The sequence below is a fragment of the Drosophila mojavensis genome, unplaced genomic scaffold (genome assembly GCF_018153725.1).
Source record: "Drosophila mojavensis isolate 15081-1352.22 unplaced genomic scaffold, ASM1815372v1 contig_151, whole genome shotgun sequence".
Taxonomy (NCBI): Eukaryota; Metazoa; Arthropoda; class Insecta; order Diptera; family Drosophilidae; genus Drosophila; species Drosophila mojavensis.
Window position 1 is genome coordinate 1,434,942 of NW_025318684.1, and position 21,217 is coordinate 1,456,158.

A 21,217-nucleotide genomic window follows, 5' to 3' on the forward strand; every position below is an offset into this window, starting at 1 on the left:
CATACAAAAAAACAAAGGCACATACATGTGTTGAACATATACATACATATATGTATATGTGTACAACACATGCACCCACACTCGCTCTGCTAACTGCGCAGTTAGCAGCGACTGCACTGCAGTGTGGGCAATATGAAAATTTACTTGTTGAATAATTTCTTTTCTAGACGGACAATCTTAATGAAACTTTCAGAGCGTGTTGATATGTTTAAAATGTGAGTACAATGTAGATTCCAAAGAACAATTCTCTACTACTGGAAATACTTACTTACATATTCCAAAATCTGTAAATTACAAAATCTTTGTATTCATCAAATGTATATACACAGTAAATCTGAAATCTCCAGGTCTAAAAGTGATCAAATTAGGCTGAAAACCCCAAATCAATTTCTCGATTATTCTCAATGAAAACATTATCGGATAAAATATCGAAAAATGATGATAAACTTTTACTGCGTATGGCATACACGAGTATGCATGCCAAATTTCAAGTTTCTAGCTCTTATAACTTCTTTTTCGATCCCCTTCAAAGAATTACAATTCCAATAATTCGCACGCACTACAAAAAATACATGCTATATCCCCACAACATATTGGTTGAATAAATTCCTTTGTAGATGGGCATCATTTATATATGTATAATATATTATTATATACAAGATATAATTTAACCAGTGTTTGAAAAGCTGACAGTCACAGCAGCAACAGTCGTAAAATTTTGTCTGTGCTGTGCTTCTGCAGCCAACAGTTTTCGCAGTTCTGTTATTGCTTGAACTGTTGCTGCGAGCATTTTCGATAGTCGCAGTTGCAGCAAAAGCAAAAACATTTCTTGATCAGCAGCGCAGCGCTTCGGGAATCGACAGCTTCGGCAGTTTTGAGAATGCTAGAACTGTTGATGCGTGAACTGGCGACAGTCGCAGTCGCAGCAAAAGCAAAAAACAATTCTTGATCAGCAGCGCAGCGCTTCGAACTGCGCTCATTGGCGACAGTCGCAGTCGCAGTCGCACAAAGCAAAGCAAAAACTGTGGAAGCTGTCTGCTGTGCTGTTCGGCAGTCGACAGTTTTTGCTCTAGCTCCGACTGCGAAAATGCTCGCAGCAACAGTTCTAGCAATAACAGACCTGCGAAAACTATTCGCAGTTTTTTATTTAAACACTGAATTTAACAAGTGGTTTTCTATTTAGTTTATCGACAATACAAAAGCCAGAATAGTTACCGATTGATTTGAAACAAACTTGATCTGCGCGCGCTATTCAAAGATATGTCTCTAACCCTTACAGGTTTTGATATCGATGCCTTCACATACATATATGAGCGAATACAGACGGACAGGTCTAGATCAACTCAGCTCCTCGGTATCTAAAAATATATATATAACGCCTTACATTCGTCGTAAGTATAAACATACATTAAAGTATTTTTTTTTATTAAGTATTTTTGGATTTACAAAAAACCTTTATTGAATACATATTTCATAGTTACCTATACTCCATAGATACACTACATAATAAATACTTATAATTATTTTAAGCTACCTACCATGGCAACTTATAAGGAAATATTACTTTATATGTATATATATGTGGAGGGTATAATTATCGCATATGTATTCCTATTAATACATGCACTGCAAAAACTTCACTCAATCACATGACGAATTGTACAGCAATTTCTTAATAACATTACAAACTGTAATAAATTTTATAAACAATTACGTTCTATTCTTAATGGTCGGCGGTATAAATTACGAAAACATATATTAATCGGTTTAATCTGATAAGAACTCAATATCTTAGATGCGATCAACAGTTAGCAGAGTGTAACAATATTTATATTAATTAATCTTAGATTAAATATTTATGCACATTTATATAATTGGATGCCAAAATTAAGCAAGTTATAAATATATCTTATATTCTTTTTCTTATTATTATTCTTATCCTATTAGGATTGGTGGAGTAACCTTATTTATTTTTAAACTTCAGCTATTAGATTTCAGGATCGAAAAGCGATTGCGGTGATCTACACAATTTTCTGATGTCTCAAAAAATCCAGGGAATGCATTGTGCTGGGCGTCTACATTTTGTTCTGCACCTAAATTAACATATGTCGGCTGTACCTCAACCACTAGATCTGTTGGATCGTGCAGATCACATACTTCAGTTATGGGAGGCCAGTTATCAAACGATTTGATATTATATTCCAATCGCATATATTTTCGCGTTGATGTGTTTACATTTTGTTCACGTCGTACTTGGAATCGCTTAAATACCAAATACTCAACCACAAAATTCTCGAGAAAGACATGAGAGATAAATGCTGCCGCTCCATATAGGAGCATAATGTACCGAAATGACATATCAGGTGGAACAATAATTTGAAAAAAGTTGGCTATCCAATCACTTGGATAAACAACCAAATAAACGACAATGCAAGCGTTTAAAATCAGAGCCAAACATAATGGCCAGTTAGACCATATTGGTTTTCGATATGGGGCTCCTTTTGAAAATACAAATGCAAGTATAATATACTGAAAACTGGATATTGCAAACATCGTGTAATTCTCATAACAACCTAAATGGTCTCCTCCCTCTGGCCGAAAAGGTGTGAACCAAGACTGCTTATGAAGCTGGAACCAGGCTGCAAAAAACTCAATAATTATGATTTTGTAATTAATATAGATTAAATTTTTACTTACTAGTTACTTGAAATGTCACCACTACGACTAGGTGAAGCACGAGAGAGGTTAAAGGCGTTGGCGATATGAGTGAATTAAGTGGCACTTGTTTATTCAGTTGGCCATCATAGGCCTCTGTTTTGCCAAAGAAGAATGCAAATACCGATATTAAGCCAAGATCGATATAGAGATATTGTTTATCTGTTAAATTCGAATCGATCGAGTATAGTATCATTACGGATATAAACTGTACTAACGAATAGGCGGCCATATATTTGAATATACCAAATGATGTAACCAAAGCGGCGCGGCCTTCTTTTACAACATTTGGTACGGCTGCAATAGTAGGATTACGGGATGTGAATGGCGACGCAATTGATGATTCACTATCACTCAATGATATACCCGTATGTGCTACCTTTAAAGCACCACAGTCGTTTGCCCCATCTCCGCACATCGCAACATAATAATCCAAATTTTGAAGCTCCATCACTAGAGATTGCTTTTGTTCCGGTGACATACGCGCATAAATTGCTCCGCGGGTCAAAATGATTTCCATTTCCTGCGGAAATTGATTCTGTACAATTTGCCATGTCTTGCCATCCATGGCAAATATATATTGACGACGCCAGTTAGCATCATTACGTATGACAGCTTCTGCTCCAAGCTCCACATCATCGCCATCGATATCGTTATGCGTCCATGTATCTATAGTCTTTACGCTTGTCAAACTATTGCTATTCGGTAATACACTTGAGCTACAACTTAGGCCACCATTTACTAATGAATTAGTTGATTTTGAGAGATGATCCATATTTAGTACGATTTCACCAGCGGAAAATGCTCTATTACCATTCAGTGCAGGTGAACACGCTTTACTACCCAGCTCAAGAGTATACTGAAGCTCATATTGACAAACATGTTCTTCGGCATTCGATTTGTCAAAGGCTTTTGGCAAGGGTACAGCATGGACTGTGATAACTGCCTGCGTAGCGCTCACAATGCCACAGTCCCGAGCGACACTCATGGCAGTTAATATATTATCACCTGTAACCATAATTGTGCGAATATTTGCCTGATTGAGTGAGTTTATAACTGCTGATGTATCAGGCTTAAGACGATTTTCAAGAATCACAAAGCCTAAAAATTCTAAACTGACCTCGACCTCCTCACGAGAAAGCCTCTGTATCTTTGTGTAATTCATCTTTGGGTTGAAGGTCTTGTATGCCATGGCAATAACGCGGAAACCTTTCTTTGCAAAAATTGATAGTTGTTGAGTATAGTCGTTCGGTATACTCTGTGGCAGACACAATTGTTGCAGCATTTCAGGAGAACCCTTGCAGTATACATTGAATCCTTGAGCGCTGAGACAACGTGTTATTACTGACATACGTTGTAGGGTGGATGTAAAGGGGAACTCTCTTACAATTCCATGATCGAAATTTTTCTCAGCTTTCAAAATTCCAACGTTGGCCAATAGATCATCTACAGAATTCTGTCGCAATACGGATGATCTTGTTGGCATTCCCTCTTTTGGGGATAACCTTGTTTCGTCTCGAGTGGGTTGCCGCAATATTGTGGGATAGATCAGTCCATACTTCTCGTTTTCAGGTATATTATTTGAATCTTCAAGTAACCAACCAGTCGATTCAAACATCTTAAGATCTAAGGGATCACCCATCATTGTACCATTCATAAAAGTAATTGAATGGCACGTGACCATCCCAAACAGAAAATGATCGTATGGTAATCGCTTAACATCTTTAAGGGGTATTTGAAACTGATTCGTCGACGACTTTGGTACAACGCCCCACATATCCAAACCATCCTCTGTCAAAGTTCCAGTCTGCACAACAAAAAATAATCTTAAAAAAGTACATTTTCATAACAGTATTTGCCTCAAACCTTATCAAAACAACAGCAATCAATACTGCCTGCCACGTTGATGGATCGCGGAGATATACAAAATATGTTGTTAGCTTTTAAGCGTTTTTGAGCATAAAACCGGCCAACGGTCATGGCTGCCGGTAATGCTGGTGGTACCACAATTGTAATAAGGTCCAACGATTCGACCACAATCTTAACCGTGTCTGTACCACGCAATATCTTTGAAGAACAAATATATGTAATGGTTGGTGAGAGATAAAAAACAAAATAAATAAATTACCTTTGTGACAAGAGTATATATAAAGCCAATGCAGGCAATTAACGCTAAGAACTGAATAAACTTGTACGAATCCTGTTCAAACTTATAGTCTACAGGTGGTGGATAGAGTATAGAGCGTATTAATCCTCCTTTTGCCGTTATGTTTCCTGTATTTATAACAAAAGCTAGCACCTTTTTCGACCCAATATACCGAGTTTGTATAACTTTAGTGCCACAAAATAGAGTGTGACGTGCATGTTCTTTTTTATCAAATATAACATCTCGCTTTATCGGAAGTGGTGTTTTAGTAACTGGTACACTCTCTCCAGTTAGCATTGATTCGTCTAGGATACAGTTGCCGGATAATAATACAGCGTCACATTGCATTGTGCAACCGGATGATGGTATTTCAATAATATCACCAGGCACTAGCAGTTTCGTATCCACTTCTATCGATTCTCCTTTGGCGTTGACCATCCATGCATTTCCCGTATTCAGAACTGTTTGTTGCAAATCATCTTGATTCTAGAATTAGATTTTACAGTTGATAAAGTGATTATTAAAATGTTGTATTTATTAAAATTTTTATATTACCTTCTTCGTTTGTAAAATAGACATTGATATGCCAAATATTGACATTAATAAGATTACGCAAGCATAGTAGTAATAGTCATATGTAAACCAAAGGACAACCGAAAATATTTGAAACACATAAAAAGGATTGAGAGCTTCTAGAAATAGCAAAGTCTTCACATCTTTCAGGGGCACTGTTATTTCATTATCACCAAATACAATACGGCGTGCGAGCTGCTCTTGCGTAGTTAGGCCACGTTGCTGATGGTAATAAGAGCAAGGTACATTTACGTCCAATCCGTTGATCTTTTGAAAGTTGTTGGCGCTGCTTTCCCACACATAAACGAGCTGCTTGCATCGGAATGTTCTTAAAGATCTGCAGCCTAGAAGAAAAACGAAATGCACACTTGTTGGTAGTATCGTTTTCTCAAGAACTAGTAGGTACCGATACATTAGTATTGAAATGTATTTGCATTTTACAGTGACGAACTACTATTTTGCCAGTCGCATTTAGTTGCCCATTGAAATTTTTCGATTTACGATATTTCTTCTCTTTCAAACCCAAATATAAAACATGTACTTTGTAAACCGTGTGCCCATATGCTTAAATAGATACCATTTTACAAGAGTTTTCTTTCATTTCATGTACCTTTAAAATGCGCTGAAGATATGTGAACTGGCAGGTGAAGTTTCTTTTCATCAACTTCCTCCCCCATTTTCTGGAGCAATTTTCTGCAATTGAAAAAAAAACTTTAATTACAAAACAAGAGGAATACTTAAAGTAAATACCTACTTGAGTTGTCCTATATCCAATGTGTGAACATGTTTAACATGATAAACCTTGTGATTTCCCTTATAGTCCTCTTCGATAAGTACTTGTTGTGCATCCTCCAACGGACACGGCTGGCATGTGGCTAGCAAATACCAATGACGCCACCAATGCAATACTAGCCTTAGTATTCCACCAGTTAGGATGATGCATATCCAGCATAAAAATGTACGAATATGCGAGCGTCGATATCCACTGACTTTCATTTCGTCTGGCTGATCGGGGTTCAAAATGGCATTGCATGATTTCGGATCTGAAAAATGAAGTTTCGGAATATGCGTTAATATAATGAACTAAATTAAAAACTTAGCCTAATTATATACACATACATAATTTTGTTATTCTTCAGAACTTTTTAACATTACTTTTTTTGACTAGCATACCTCGCAAAGTTTCGCAGCTCATCATCAGTTTAGCTTAAATTGACAGCTTGTAATCAGGGAATGTCTGCAAAGTGGCATAACATGTAATGAAGTCTTACGATCCAGATGATATATTATTTAACATAAGATAAACTCTTGCTACTTGATCAGTTTATCCATACTCACTCTCCCGCACACACAGTATAGACTAACTTTTTTTTGTAATTATTGTTCGCCTGAAAGAGCACTTGGATGAAAATGTCGAGGAAAATGGAATAGACGATTTATCAGGCCCAACAATGCAGAATTACGAGCTAGGCCCCAATACACAACCACGATAACAAAAAATAAATAAATAAATAAATAAAACAACAATTGATAAGAACTGACGTGCATTTTCTTTCATTTTACATAATATACGTGTAAAAGTAAAGATATGTACATACATACATAAATAAATTGTTTCGCATATATGTATATATACATATGTATGTATATATATATATAAATAGTCACGAATCACTTAGTGATTACTTTTTGCTGACACACAAATACACCTATGAGCCTTAAGCATTAAGTAATTAATCAACTATTTTTGGTTAATTTATTATTTTTATTTTTTGTTAATTAATGCAATCGTTATGTAAATACATATGTACATACATATTTATCGATAAAAGTTTACTACAATACAAAAGAACTTCAGAGTATAAATACTGGTTCATTGTTTCAAATGTTCATTGAGCTAACACGTGAAAGCAAGAATCGATAAACATTAAACAATTAAATTAGAACTACTAAAATGATCACTAGTTCATATATGTTGATTTATACAACCAGAGAACACATAGACTAGACATGTAGAACAAACTTTTCTACAGCAGAAAATGTTAAGTTGGTCGACCACTATACTTCGTATTTGCTCGGCTCGGTCGCTGGAGGTTCGAGCAGTGAAATTATTGCACGACAAAGTTAGAGCGCTGCAAGCGCTCAAATGAAATGGTCTCATTCTTATATGAAGCACAGCTATGCGCTATTTGTCCTACGCTTTGATTCATTCAGATTGTATGTCTACAAAAGAAATTATTCAACAATTAAATTCTCATAACATTGCCCACACTTCATCGCAGACCAAGCGCTATCGCTGTTAACTGTGCAATTAACAGAGCGCGTGACGTGTGCATGTGTATGTATGTGTACATAAAAGAAGCGCAGAATGAGTAGAATATCAGCTTAGAGGGTTCAGGGTATCTCCTAGTCGAGAAGTCTCGACTAGAGCCTTCTTACTTGTTTTACTTTAATTACAGAAATAAAAAGTTTTTGTTTAATTTAGATCATTTTTTTCAATGTTTAACTGTTTAATGGGTATTTTTAAATCAAATTATAAACAAGTAAGAAAGCTCTAGTCGAGACTGCTCGACTACGAGATCCCCTGAACCCTTCGAGCAGCTGATATTTCAATAATTATTCGCATATGCATATATACACGCACACACAAAGACATACGTAGGCACTCATAAACACGCATAGGCTGCCGTGTTGGGTCTCTATGGGAACTTAATTGTTTAATAACTTTTCTTGTGGATGGACTATCTTCATGAAACTTGATTATGAATATAACATAGATATGCATGTATTTGCCAAAGCACAAGTCCCTAGTCTTTGAAATACGCCTTTTACAAATGTGATGGTGAGGGGGTAAATTAGGGGTGGGGGTAAATTTTGACAAAAACCGAGACTGTGGCTCCAAAGATGTAGGAGGCATAATTTTATAACGGATTTTCGATAAGGTTTTGTATCGATAAAAAAGATCGGGATAAGTTATCAATTTTTAATAATAAACTCGATATCCGCGCTGTAAATTCGGACATTTAAAAAAAAAAATTGAAGTCCTTAGCTCTTATATCTTCTGAGATCAACGCGTTCACACATACGGACAGACGGACAGGGCCAAATCGATTCAGCTCGTCGCCCTGATCAAGAATATATATACTTTATGGGGTCTGCCACGCCTCCTTCTGCCTGTTGCATACATTTAACAAAACCATTATACCCTGATTTCCCATTAAAAAGGGTTCAGGGTATAAAAAGCAAGCTTATCGCGAAATTGCTGAAAAAATTTACTTTTTCTAATAAAAAATTGAAATCACTGACTGACATGCGAAAAAATTGTAATAGTTTGTTTCATCGCCATATTGTAGCTCTTTTAAAAGGTTCTGATGCACTCCTTTTTCATCTCTTTTAGAAATCCACTCTTTCACCGAACACTTTTTTTTATACTCATTCACGAAAGTGAATCAGCATATTGGTTTTGTGCGATGTCCGTCTTGCTATCCGTCCGTCCGTCTGTCCGTATGAACGCAATCTATTTCGGCGCTATTGAAGCTAGAGAAATTTGGAACACATACTAGTGTATATCTACGATTTATAAAGTGTTAAAATTTTCCCGATCCGCCCACTAGGGGCGTGGCAAATCGGAAAATACATTTTCCGATATACCAGAAATCATGTTAGTTAAAGAGCTAGAAAGCTTAAATTTGGTACGTAGGTCCGCGTTGACCACCCAAGATCACGAGCTATGGCGGATATATCTACGCCCATTGGGGGCGTGGCAAATCGGATAAAACTGTATCTCCTAAAGTTGTAAGCCTAGAATGCTGAAATTTTGCACGTCAGCTAATGGTATGACTCTATAAAGTCTAAAGATAAAATTATAAGTCTATGCCCATTGGGAGCGTGGCAAATCGGACCTGAAGATATAGTGATTTTTTAAATTCTCCTATATTTTGGACACTATTGATGGCAGAGACCTCAAATTTTGTATATATACTCGGACTGATCACCCAAGACCAAAAAGTTTTGTCGGATATATGTCCGCCCACAGGGGGCGTGGCAAATCGCAAAAGTTTATATCTCCTAAAGTATAACAGCTAGAAGCTTTAAATTTGGATAGTTGAGTTACTGGTAGCCTCCTCTATCGATTCCCCAAAAAATAATTTTTACGCCTCTTTAGGGGCGTGGCATATCGAAAAATACCCTGTAATTTTCACTTTTTTTGAGAGTAAGCCTTCAAACTTTGCAGTTAGGGTACCGTTATCACGTTCTAAAAACTGACCAAAAATGAGGTGTCTACGCCCAGTTGGGGCGTGGCAAATCGGAAAAACTTGTATTAGAGCGAAACTTAACTACTGAATTGTTTATGGGATGTGAATGAGTATTCCGCAGTCGGTAACGCCCGACTGCAACGTTCTTACTTGTTTTTTGGCAGACATTGATCTTCTCATTTTTTTTGTTTTATCAAAATTGCTAATATAGCAACAGGAGCAACTCTCGATTTTTGTGCCGACATAATATAAACACGTCGTTATTCCTTGACTTTTTCAAAACAACAGAACTTGCAAATGAGTGTCGCTTGCAAGCAATGCAAACAAAAACAAAAAATTAAAACACGTAATTTGCATGCAATATTGGAGTGAACATTTGTGCAAACTTTTGCTGCAAATTATTTTTAACTTGCTGCAAATTGTTTGCATCGTGTGTACCTAGCTAGATAGATTTGCTGTTGCGTTTCGCATACATTCGTTACCTTCGTGGAATACCGAAGTTGAAGGGTCTTTAGACAAGTCAATTTAATAAAATATTAAATAAGAAATAGGATTGATACGATAAACTCAATATCAACCGTAAGGTAAAGGTTTAAAGAATTACAGTCTCATTAAAACAGAAACTAATATTTTTAAAAATGTACATCCGAATTGAGTCGAGATAACCGATGATGCTTTGATTACAGAGTTTTTCTAAACTGCCTCAAATCGATCGCAACCAAGGAATATTTAAATTATGAGACCAGTCTGTAGACTATCAATTAGCAGATTTATCATCAATGTAAACATTTAAAATTTATAATGTTAAATTTTCTATTATTTTCGTTTTGTTTTTCATGAATATCAAATGTTTGTTACAATATTTGTATGTGCATGTATCTATTACAAATTAAAAAAAAAACAATTCCAAAATATTAGCTTATTTTTCAGCTAATTGTTTCTGGGACTTAGCTTATTTTTGGTTCTGATTTAGCTATTTTTTATCGGGGAAAAACGGCAGCACTGTCGCACACACCGAAGAACTACTATAACGCACTAATAACGATTACAAATACACTTTCCAAGATATATAGGCGTACAAGAAAAAATTATGTAAGAAAAACATGTACTGTAGGTGCTATTGAAAAAATTTTATTTTTTAATGAATAACCCCATAAATATTAACATTATACACGTTTTTGTTTTCTATATTAACAAAAACTAAAAGCGCAATGGTTTTAGATATGAAAACAACAAAAATAAAAAATCGATAAAAATCGAAGTTTTAAATAAAAATATTAGTAAATTCTTCCATTTATGGTATTATCTGGGCAATGATCCCATAAGTACTGCCCATATTGCCAAGCTATGGTTTCTTTCATATTTAATTCCTCTCCAATAGTATTTGGATGTTCTGGTAGGTATGATAATCTAATCTACTTGATTTTCCCATCCAAGAAAACGCTGAAAACGTATTTATGGAGAACGGGCTTCAAATACCACCTGATTTCACTCGAAAGGTGATAATGCCAATGCCAACAAGTAAGAAAGCTCTAGTCGAGAGTGCCCGACTACGAGATCCCCTGAACCCTTCGAGCAATAGCCGTTTCAATCATTTTTCACGTCTTTCTGCTTACCCAAGGCACTTCATTTCACACACTTGTAATCAGTCTCCAGTGGCTGAATGCCAGGCACCCAAGTCTTTCAAAGAAGCGTTAGCTCAAATAGGAATTACGATAGAGTGGTTGTCTGCCCTATTTGGGGGGCAGCGGCATATAAATGCACTAATGAGAGAGGAGCTGGCTAGGCTGGTCAGTCTCCACAAGACGGCCGAAGCGTTCTGCAACCGACCGGTCAAAGACTGCGAGGTGCAGACCACGCTGGTCAAGAAAGTAGCTGAGAAGGCTAAAACAGCGAGCGTTAGTGCTACAGCAGGTAGTAAGCAGAGGAAAACTCCCTCGAAAAAGCCGAGGCATAATAAAAGCGCAGCAAATTCAATAGAGCCAATGGCTCTACGGGCTGCAGCCGATAAAACCAACCAGGCAGGTCGACAGACGAGTTCGAACAGCTGGACGGTTGTTAAGGGAAGCAAGCCGCTGCAAAAACGTTCCAGAAGTGACGCCATCGCGGTTTCAGGTGTAGGTGGTTGCAGCAGTGTAGGACATGCTTCGCGTAGTCAAGAGCGACCCAAATTTAAAGCATCTGAGCGGCGACGTCCAAGGTATTAGGAAGAAAGCTAAGGGGGAACTTTGCTGCGACTGAGTAGGAAGCCGGAGCATAGCGCTGAGGCTCTGCACGAAGCTGTAGGCAAAGCCTTGGGTGACCGAGCGGTAGTTAAAACACTTACCGAATCGGCTCAGCAAGCAAAGAGGAGATCTTGGAGGCAATTAGGGTGGAGTTGAAGGATAGCTCACTCCCCATTGAGGCTATCAACTCGCTTCGGCCAGCTTTTGGTGGACAGCAAAGAGCTACGGTTGCTCTTCCAATTGGGAAAGCTAAAACTCTGCTCGAGCTGTCCAAAATTAGAATAGGATGGGTAGTATGCCGTATCCGAGCCGTGGAACAGCCTAAACGCTGTTTTAAGTGCCTTGATTACGGTCATATGGAAGCAAACTTTCGCAGCGACTGTCACCTAAAGGGCGCCTGTTTCAGGTGTGGAGAGATGGGTCACAGTGCAAAAGCATGCACTAAGCCACCAAAATGTAGCCTCTGCATCCGGAAAGGTGAAAAGCAGACGGACCACTCAGCAGGCAGCTTCAAGTGCCCATCCTCCCGCGAGGCTACTCGTAAAATGAAATGTTAAGGGTCCTTCAGCTTAACTTAAATCATTGTGTTGCTGCCCTAGATATTCTAGAGCAGACCATAAGGGGAAAATGTATAGACGTAGCTTTTCTCAGTGAGCCCCACCACTGTATAACCAGCTGCCCTAGGACATGGTCAACAGACGTTAATGGCAAAGCTGCGTTGTGTGTATGCGGCAACTCAACGAACGTACTTTCGAATGTTAAGTCATTCAATGGGTTCATACGTGGCCGATATGGTAGCTTATGGCTTTACAGTTGCTATCTGGTCCCCAGCATGCAGCTCAGTGAATTCACGATGGTGCTCGACGAGCTTGCCGAGGATGCTAGGGGTCGGAAGGCCATTATAGCTGGAGATTTTAACTCCTGGGCGTTAGAATGGGGTAGCCTCACAACAAATGCCAGAGGTCGTATCCTACTGGAGATCTTCGCGACACTAGATGTTGCACTGCTCAACACTGGCCAACAAGTACACCTTCAGTCGGGCGGAATACGGATCTATTATCGACATTACTTTTGTCTCTTCATCCCTCTTTCGGGGAGCAACATGGAGCCATTCCGATAGCTATACGGGCAGCGATTATACGCCACTTCTATTCACAATAGGTGAGCCACCTGCCAGGGCGTCAACCTTGTGGAGGGAGTCGTATCGGCTAGATACTTTTGATCCCGCGGTCTTTTCAGAGGCCATTCAGTCTCTGGGCACAATTGGTAATGCTGAGGCCAGAGCATGCCAAATGGTGGCCCAAATACAGAGTGCCTGCAATAGCAACATGTTACGCCGCAAGCAGTTCACGCGACAACAAGAGCCTACGTATTGGTGGAATGCACAAATAGGTGACATTCGTCGCAAATGCATCCAGGCGAGAAGAAGCTACCAACGGGCTCGCGGTAGGTCTACGTTTTTTGAGAAACAATTAGCTTACCAGGCAGCTAGAAGACAGCGGAACAGGGCCATTCGGGCAAGCAAAAGAGAATGTTTTTTACAGTTGTGCGACTCAGCCGAATATGACCCTTGGGGCAGGGCATATAAGATAGTAGTTAAAAGACTATACGTAGGTAGACAGGTGCAGCCTACGGATCGTCTGGAGCTTAAATCGATTGTGGAAACGCTCTTTCCAGAAAGTTTAAGCTCTATTCACGCCCCTGGGTCCGAGTCTGCTGATCAGGGTTCAACGAGCACTGAAATTGTTTTAGTCACAGAGGAAGAAATCATAGTAACTCTCCGGGGTCTTAGAACCAATACTGCTCCAGGGCCGGACGGGATCCTAGATCGTGCGCCTAAGCTAGCCCTCGCCTTGCACCCTAGTACGTTCGCTGAATTATTCAACGAATGTCTAATTCAAGAGACGTTCCCGGCAAAATGGAAAGCCCAGAGCCTGGTGTTGCTACCCAAGGCCGGCAAACCACCAGATGAGCCATCTTCATACAGACCGATCTGTCTCTTAGACACCATGGGAAAGGTGTTTGAGAAATTGATCTGCTCTAGACTGGAGACTGCGATTACTAGCGCCGGAGGCCTGTCACCAAATCAATTTGGATTCCGGAAGGCTCGGTCAACAACGGATGCGCTAAACAACGTTGTTGGTCTGGCCACTTCCGTCATCCATGGCACAAGATGGAAGCATGGGACGAAGCAATACTGCATTATTGCGACCCTGGACGTAAAGAATGCCTTCAATACAGCTAGTTGGGATATGATACTGAATGCGCTGTCACAATATAGTATCCCTAAATATCTTAAAGAAACAATAAAGAGTTACTTCAGAGGAAGAACACTGGTATACAATACGAGTGAGGGTCCCCAAACTCATACAGTGCCAGCTGGAGTACCCCAAGGCTCAGTGCTGGGGCCTCTCCTATGGAATATCATGTACGACGGCGTACTGCGCTTGGAACTACCAGCAGGTGCGCACACCATTGGCTTTGCTGATGATGTAGCTGTCGTAGCCATAGGAAAGGAGCTCAAAGATACAGAGGATATGTGCAGCGAAAGTATCAATCGCATACGAAGCTGGTTGACTGGAGCTGGGCTCGAGCTAGCGGCACACAAAACTGAAGTTGTCCTAGTCAGCAGTCGCAAAAGAGTGGAAACTGCCAATATAATCGGCAGCGTCACCATTGCGTCAAAGAGGGCGATAAGATATCTTGGTGTCATGATAGACACAAGATTAACTTTCCGCGAGCACTTAGTATGTGCATAAAAGGCAGCTGATTCTTGTAGAGCTCTCTCGAGAATTATGCTTAACACGCGGGGACCTAAACAGCAACGACGACTCCTTCTAATGAGCGTCATTAGGTCCGTCATCCTCTATGCTGCGCCAATATGGGCAAGAGCGATGGCAACGCCGAGCTACAGCCGGGGCATTTGCGCGATCTACAGACTGAGCGCAATCAGAGTCAGCTGCGCTTTCAGGACTATCTCCGATGACGCGGCGCTCGTCATAGCTGGTATGGTACCAGCCGTGGAGCGGAATTCGAACGCGCCTGCGCGTCTCAACGCTATCAGGGCGAACAGCATTGCACGATGGCAAAGAAAGTGGAATAGCTCAGCTAAAGGGCGGTGGACGCACAAGCTCATCCCGGAGCTTGAACCATGGGTCAACCGCAAACACGGCGAGGTAAACTTCTACCTTACGCAGATCCTCTCGGGCCATGGATGCTTTCGGAGCTATTTGAAGCGCTTTGGTTACGAGGAAACTGATTAGTGTCCCTGGTGCGAGCGAGGGCATGTGGAAGACGTCAACCACATTCTTTTCGAATGTGGACGGTTCCTGGAGGAGAGGCGTCGTCTGGAAGAGGCAGTGGGCCGCTCCATCAGAGCGGACAACATTGTCAACGCCATGCTGCAATCGGAGGAAGCTTGGGAACTAACAAGCACCTTCGCGGCCACAGTGATGATGGAGCTCCGCAGAGTCGAGCGAATGAGAAGACGAGCTGTCCCAGGCTAAGGTAGCGCACAGTGCTTGCGAAGCAATGCTTTACGGCCGTCCCGCAAGCACCGCGCACTATCCTAGCCACCACACAACTTGCAAATTGTATTAAGATTGTCAATAAACGAATATAAAAAAAAAAAAAAACACACACACACACAGAGATACGCACGCACGCATAAACACGCATTGGCTGCAGTGTTGGCTTACTATGGGAACTTAATTGTTTAATAACTTTTCTTCTGGATGGACTATCTTCATGAAACTTTCAGATTATGAATATAATATAGATATGCATGTATTTGCCAAAGTAGAAGTCGCTAATATTTTAAATACGCCTTTTACAAATGGGATGGTGAGGGGGTAAATTTTGACAAAAATCGAAATTCGAGTTGATTTAGCCCTGTCCGTCCGTCCGTCTGTCCGTATGTTTGAACGCGTCGATCTCAGAAGATATAAAAGCTAAAGACTTCAAATTTTCTTTCCTAGGTCCGTGTATACCACGCGCATATCGCGTTTTGCTTTAAATATCGATAACTTGCCCCGTTATTTCGTTATCGATTAAAAACATCATCGGAAACCCCTAATAAACTTATTTCAATTTCGGTTTTTGTTTAAATTTGTGTATATGCGTGCGTGTGTGTGTGCATATGCGAATAATTATTGAAATATCAGTTGCTCGAAGGGTTCAGGGGATCTCGTAGTCGAGCTTTCTTACTTGTTTTTATTGCAAAATTTGAATGCTTAATTTTTCGATATGTCACGCCCTTAAATTATTTTTGGGGCATCGACAGAGGAGGTTACTAGTTAACTATCCATATATAAAGCTTCTAGCTATTATACTTTATGAGATATAAACTTTGCGGTTTTCCTTGCCCCCTGTGGGCGGAGATATATCCGTCGGAGCTTTTTGGTCTTGGGTGGTCAGCCCGAGTATATATACAAAATTTGAGGTATCTAGCATCAATAGTGTCAAAAATACAGCAGAATCACTATATCTTCAGGTCCGATTTGCCACGCCCCTGGTAGGCGTAGACAAATATTGAGTGAATCATATTGGTGTTGTGCAATGTCTGTCTTTTCAGTCTGTACGTATGAACGCTACTTTTTTCGGCGCTATTGAAGCTAGAGACCTGAAATTTTGAACAATTACTCGTGTAACTCCGAATTATAAAGTGTTAAAATTTTTCGATCCGACCACTAGGGGATTGGCAAGTCGGAAAATGCATTTTCCGATATGCCAGAAATCATATTAGTTGAAGAGCCAGAATGATGAAATTGGGAATGTAGATCCACACGCACAGCTAGAAGGGTGAAATTTCGCACGTAAGCTAATGTTATGATTCTATATAGTCAAATGAGTCAAGGTATAATAAGCAAGAAAGCTATATTCGAGACCCGCCGAGCACTAGTATCTTCAACTTTGATGGTAAAAAACAACATGTAGGTATGCTATTGACAAAATGTTATATATATATTATACCCTGAACCCATTGAAAATGGGAAATAAGGGTTTTGTTGAAATGTATGTAACAGGCATAAGGAGGTGTGGCAGACCACACAAAGTATACATATTCTTGGCCCTGTCCGTCCGTCCGTATGTTCGAACGCGTCGATTTCACTGAAAATGGGAAATCAGGGATTTTGATAAAAGTATGTAACAGGTAGAAGCAGGCGTGGCAGACCCCATAAAGTATATATATTCGTGATCAGGTCGACGAGCTGAGTCGATATAGTCCTGATAGATGACAAGAGTGGACTGTCAAGCTAGAAATATATACTATGAAGCTCTCAGCGTCAATAATATGTAAGAGACGAGCGCTGAGCCTTACAAACTCAGCGATAGGATGATAATAACTAATAAACCAACGCCGAGTCATACTCAGCGATAAGAAACAAAAATATGTAATAGACCCATGCTGGGCTTTATACACTCAGCAATAGACGCACTAGAATTAAAATATGAGAAGTAAGAAGACTCTAGTCGAGACTGCTCGACTAGGAGATACCCTGAACCCTCTAATCTGATATTCTAATCAGTCTGCACTTCTTTTCGACACACATACATACACCCACACGTATTAGAATGCGCTCTGCTAACTGCGCTTGTTGAATAATTTAATTTCTATACGTACAATCTTAATGAAAGTTTCAGGGCGTAATTATATGGTGAAAATGTATGTTCATTCCAAAGCACACGCCTCTACTACTTGAAATACGCCTTTTACAAAGGTGATGGTGAGGGGGTGGATATAGGGGTGGGGGGTTAATTAAAAAAAAATCGAAATTATATAAAATATATATAAGTCTACATTTAAAATTTGCAAGATCTAGCTCTAAAGGTGTAGGAGATATAATTAAATAACTAGCTTTCGATAAGGTTTTTGATCGATAATAAAATATCGAGAGTAGTTATCGATATATAAAGAAAAACTTGATATGCGCGTGATATACACGGACCTAGGAAAAAAATTTCAAGTCTCTAGCTCTTATATCTTCTGAAATCGACGCGTTAATACATACGGACGGACGGACGGACAGACAGACGGACAGTGCCAAATCGAATTAGCTCGTCGCCCTGATCAAGAATATATATACTTTGTGGGGCCTGCCACGCCTCCTTCTGCCTGTTACTTACTTTTAACAAAACCATTATACCCTGATGTCCCATTTTCAATGGGTTCAGGGTATACAAATAATAAGAATAGCAACAAAAACAAACAAAATAATTCCAAAGAAAACAAGTAAGAAGACTCTAGTCGAGACAGCTCGACTAGGAGATACCCTGAACCCTTCAATCTGATATTCTAATCACTGTGCACTTCTTTTCGGCACTCATACATACACACGCACGTATTAGAACGCACTCTGCTAATTGCGCAGTAAGCAGCGACTGCGCTTGGGCTGCGCTGCAGTGTGGGCAACATTATACGAATTTATTTGTTGAATAATTTAATTTCTAGACGTACAATCGTAATGAAACTTTCAGAACATAATTATAATGTTTATATGTATGTATATTTTAAAGCACAAGAGTCTAGTATTTGAAATACGCTTTTTACAAAGGTGAGGGTGAGGGGGTAGAAATAGGAGTGGGGGGTAAATTTTAACAAAAATCGAAATTGTATAAAATATATATGTCTACATTTAAAATTTGGAAGCTCTAGCTTTAAAGGTGTAGGAGATATAATTAAATAACTAGCTTTCGATAAGGTTTTTAATCGATAATAAAATATCGAGAGTAGTTATCGATATTTAGAGAAAAACTTGATATGCGCGTGCTATACACGGACCTAGGAAAAAAATTTCAAGTCTCTAGCTCTTATATCTTGAGATCGACGCGTTTATACATACGGACGGACAGGGCCAAATCGACTCAGCTCGTCGCCCTGATCAAGAATATATATACTTTGTGGGGTCTGCCACGCCTCCTTCTGCCTGTTACATACTTTTAACAAAACCATTATACCCTGATTTCCCATTTTCAATGGGTTCAGGGTATAAAAATATTCATGACTCTAGTCATAATAAGAAAGCTCTAGTTGAGCTCGACTATGAAATCCCCTGACCTCTTTGAGCAAGAGCAAGAGCAAGAGCAAGATATTTCTTATCGTCTATCTGCTTACACAAGAAACAAAACATGCGGATACATTAAAATATGCCTTTTAAAAATCCCATTTTCAATGTGTTCAGGGTATAATTATAATAAGATATAATAAATATGTTTACCTACCCTTCATTAACAACTGGGAATTATGTAGATGACAATCTTCATCAGGATCGAAATTGAGACTCAACCTATCATTCGGCTGTTTAGCAGTTGAATGTTTTTCCTTAGGCATAGGAATTGATTTTACAGGTGTATTAAGGCTGCTTTGATTGGTCGTGTTGTTGGCAATTTCAGTTGGCTTTGTGTTGGTCCGATTTGCATCAATATTGATTCGCGTGGGGGCCAGGAATGAGGCTTCGATGTCCAATTGCTGTGCGGGCGAATGCCACCAATTTAGCTTCAACAGATTGTTCTTGGTAGCAATACGCGGCAAGTGCAGCAACTGTTCGCGTTCTGCCAGCTGAACGTTGCTTTCCGATAAGGGCTGCAGTAACAAAAGCTCTGGGGGCACAACTTCTGCAATAAGGCATCCGCCATTTTTACTTTGGTTGGCAGACATTCTTGCTAGACAAATCTGACACCAATTTATATTAAAATTACTGTTAACGGATTTCCTGATGATTTATTTCTCACTTTTTTAATTTGCTCTATTTTTTAGGCGCAATATATATGTATATATGTATATATATATATATATATATATATATATATATATATATATATATATATATATATATATATATATATATATATATATATATATATATATGTCAGCTGCACAGCTCTTGTGCGTGCCTGTTTAAAAAATTTAATCGAGCATCATTTTTGAAGAATGGTTTAATTAGGCGTCCTTTCATATTTCTATTATACAGCATGGTTTAAGTGAACACAATCCCCAATGAAAATCGTTTTTAGGCGTTTTGTCTTACGTAGGCGCAACGAGCGAAATCTGCACCCGCAATTGGCAGACCAGTTCCCATTAAAAAATAGTTTGCATAGATCACATGGTCAAGAAATTAATTTTAATCATCCAAAGTTTGCGCTGGCATGAACCAGTAGCAGGTGCCACGCTGTGGCCAGCTTTTCTTGAAGTCGTCCTCCTCTGCTTACACTCTTCTCAAAATAGAAATGTTTTATGTACTCCTTTTGAAGTAAGGACAAAACAATCAATACATCAGTCAATACGAATATGTTTGCCTTAGATCTTCGTTGGTTTGCGCAGCTTCCGACGCCGACAGCACCGTCTCTCTGTTTGTGCAACCTTCTCTTAAATGACCCGATGTGCTGCTGCTGCTCGGTTGCACTTTGAACTGAATGCATTACGTTTCGACTAGAATGCAATACTTGTTGCTCTGACAACCAAAATAGAGTGCCAAAGTTTTAGATATGTATCCGTATCAATACCAAGCCCGCCTTGTCTCAATTTTACAATTTTTACATATGTGTGTGCATCAAACTAAATACATACACCTATGAATATTTGATATGATCTATGGAGTATAATTTGAATTTTTCTCTTTCAATTTAACAAAAATCTAACACTCACGGGTTTTTTCTTCATTAATCGCTGAAAAGTTAGCATTCGATTGATAATTCCATCATATCTTAATTTTATAATAAGAATTGTTCAAGGCTTATGTAATTTTCCAACTAATATGGCTCTAATGACAACGTTGATTTATTATTATTTTGATGTTTAAAGATCGTTGTATTGTATTGTTGTTGAGTTATAAATATACAAAAAATTTTCTTTACACTCAATCTTCCTTGATGAGTAATAATGAATAACATATTCATCACGATATCCAAGTCAACATGTGATTTTTCATACACTTCACACCGTAGATAATCTGAAATTAATAAACGTTTGTTTAAATACATTTAATATAAATAGAAAAATAGAAATATTAGTTCTCGAATGTTGATTCGTTTTGTCGTTCTTATACGCCAAATTCTATTTTCGAATAATCGATATCGATGCAGTTGTTGCATAGGAAATTGGGATGGTGTTCCACACAAGCAGCACGAGAAGCAAAAGTATGAATGTATCTAAATACATACATACATATGTAAAAATACTACCGATTTGCTGAATTTTTAAAGTACCGTTGCGAGTAAAGCTACTGTTTTTCCTCGAACTTGGGAAACTTCGAATGTAATCTTTACACATGTAATTTTATTATGTATGTACATAGATACAACGT

General features: G+C 39.0%; 1 protein-coding gene across 5 annotated transcripts; it reads right to left on the minus strand.

Annotated features, from left to right (window-relative positions):
- Positions 1-1,385: 1,385 nt before the first annotated feature.
- Positions 1,386-20,862, minus strand: LOC6585843 (polyamine-transporting ATPase 13A3). Of its 5 annotated transcripts, none has more exons than XM_032732973.2 (9): positions 19,137-19,203; positions 6,608-6,671; positions 6,189-6,477; positions 6,045-6,127; positions 5,417-5,778; positions 4,844-5,347; positions 4,582-4,782; positions 2,698-4,522; positions 1,386-2,639 (listed from the first exon to the last, which is right to left on the minus strand). In XM_032732973.2, exons 2-9 carry the CDS (start codon positions 6,630-6,632, stop codon positions 1,981-1,983), a joined length of 3,948 nt encoding a protein of 1,315 aa, XP_032588864.1. In that variant the 5' UTR covers positions 6,633-6,671; positions 19,137-19,203; the 3' UTR covers positions 1,386-1,980. The 5 variants fall into 5 exon arrangements, with proteins under 5 accessions (XP_032588864.1, XP_032588863.1, XP_032588861.1 ...); XM_032732972.2 differs by lacking the exon at positions 19,137-19,203 and adding an exon at positions 6,773-6,952; XM_032732975.2 differs by lacking the exons at positions 1,386-2,639; positions 6,608-6,671 and adding an exon at positions 20,769-20,862 and having other exon boundaries at positions 3,607-3,723; positions 3,836-4,522; positions 19,137-19,587.
- Between the last annotated feature and the right edge of the window lie 355 nt (positions 20,863-21,217).

Excerpts from the sequence above, each read along its gene's own strand:
- LOC6585843 (XM_032732970.2), bottom strand. The coding sequence starts at position 19,572 with ATGTCTGCCAACCAAAGTAAAAATGGCGGATGCCTTATTGCAGAAGTT. Across the intron at positions 6,128-6,188 it reads TTGGATATAGGACAACTCAA|AAAATTGCTCCAGAAAATGG; the intron begins GTAGGTATTTAC and ends TTTCAATTGCAG. Across the intron at positions 5,779-6,044 it reads ATCTTCAGCGCATTTTAAAG|GCTGCAGATCTTTAAGAACA; the intron begins GTACATGAAATG and ends TTTTTCTTCTAG.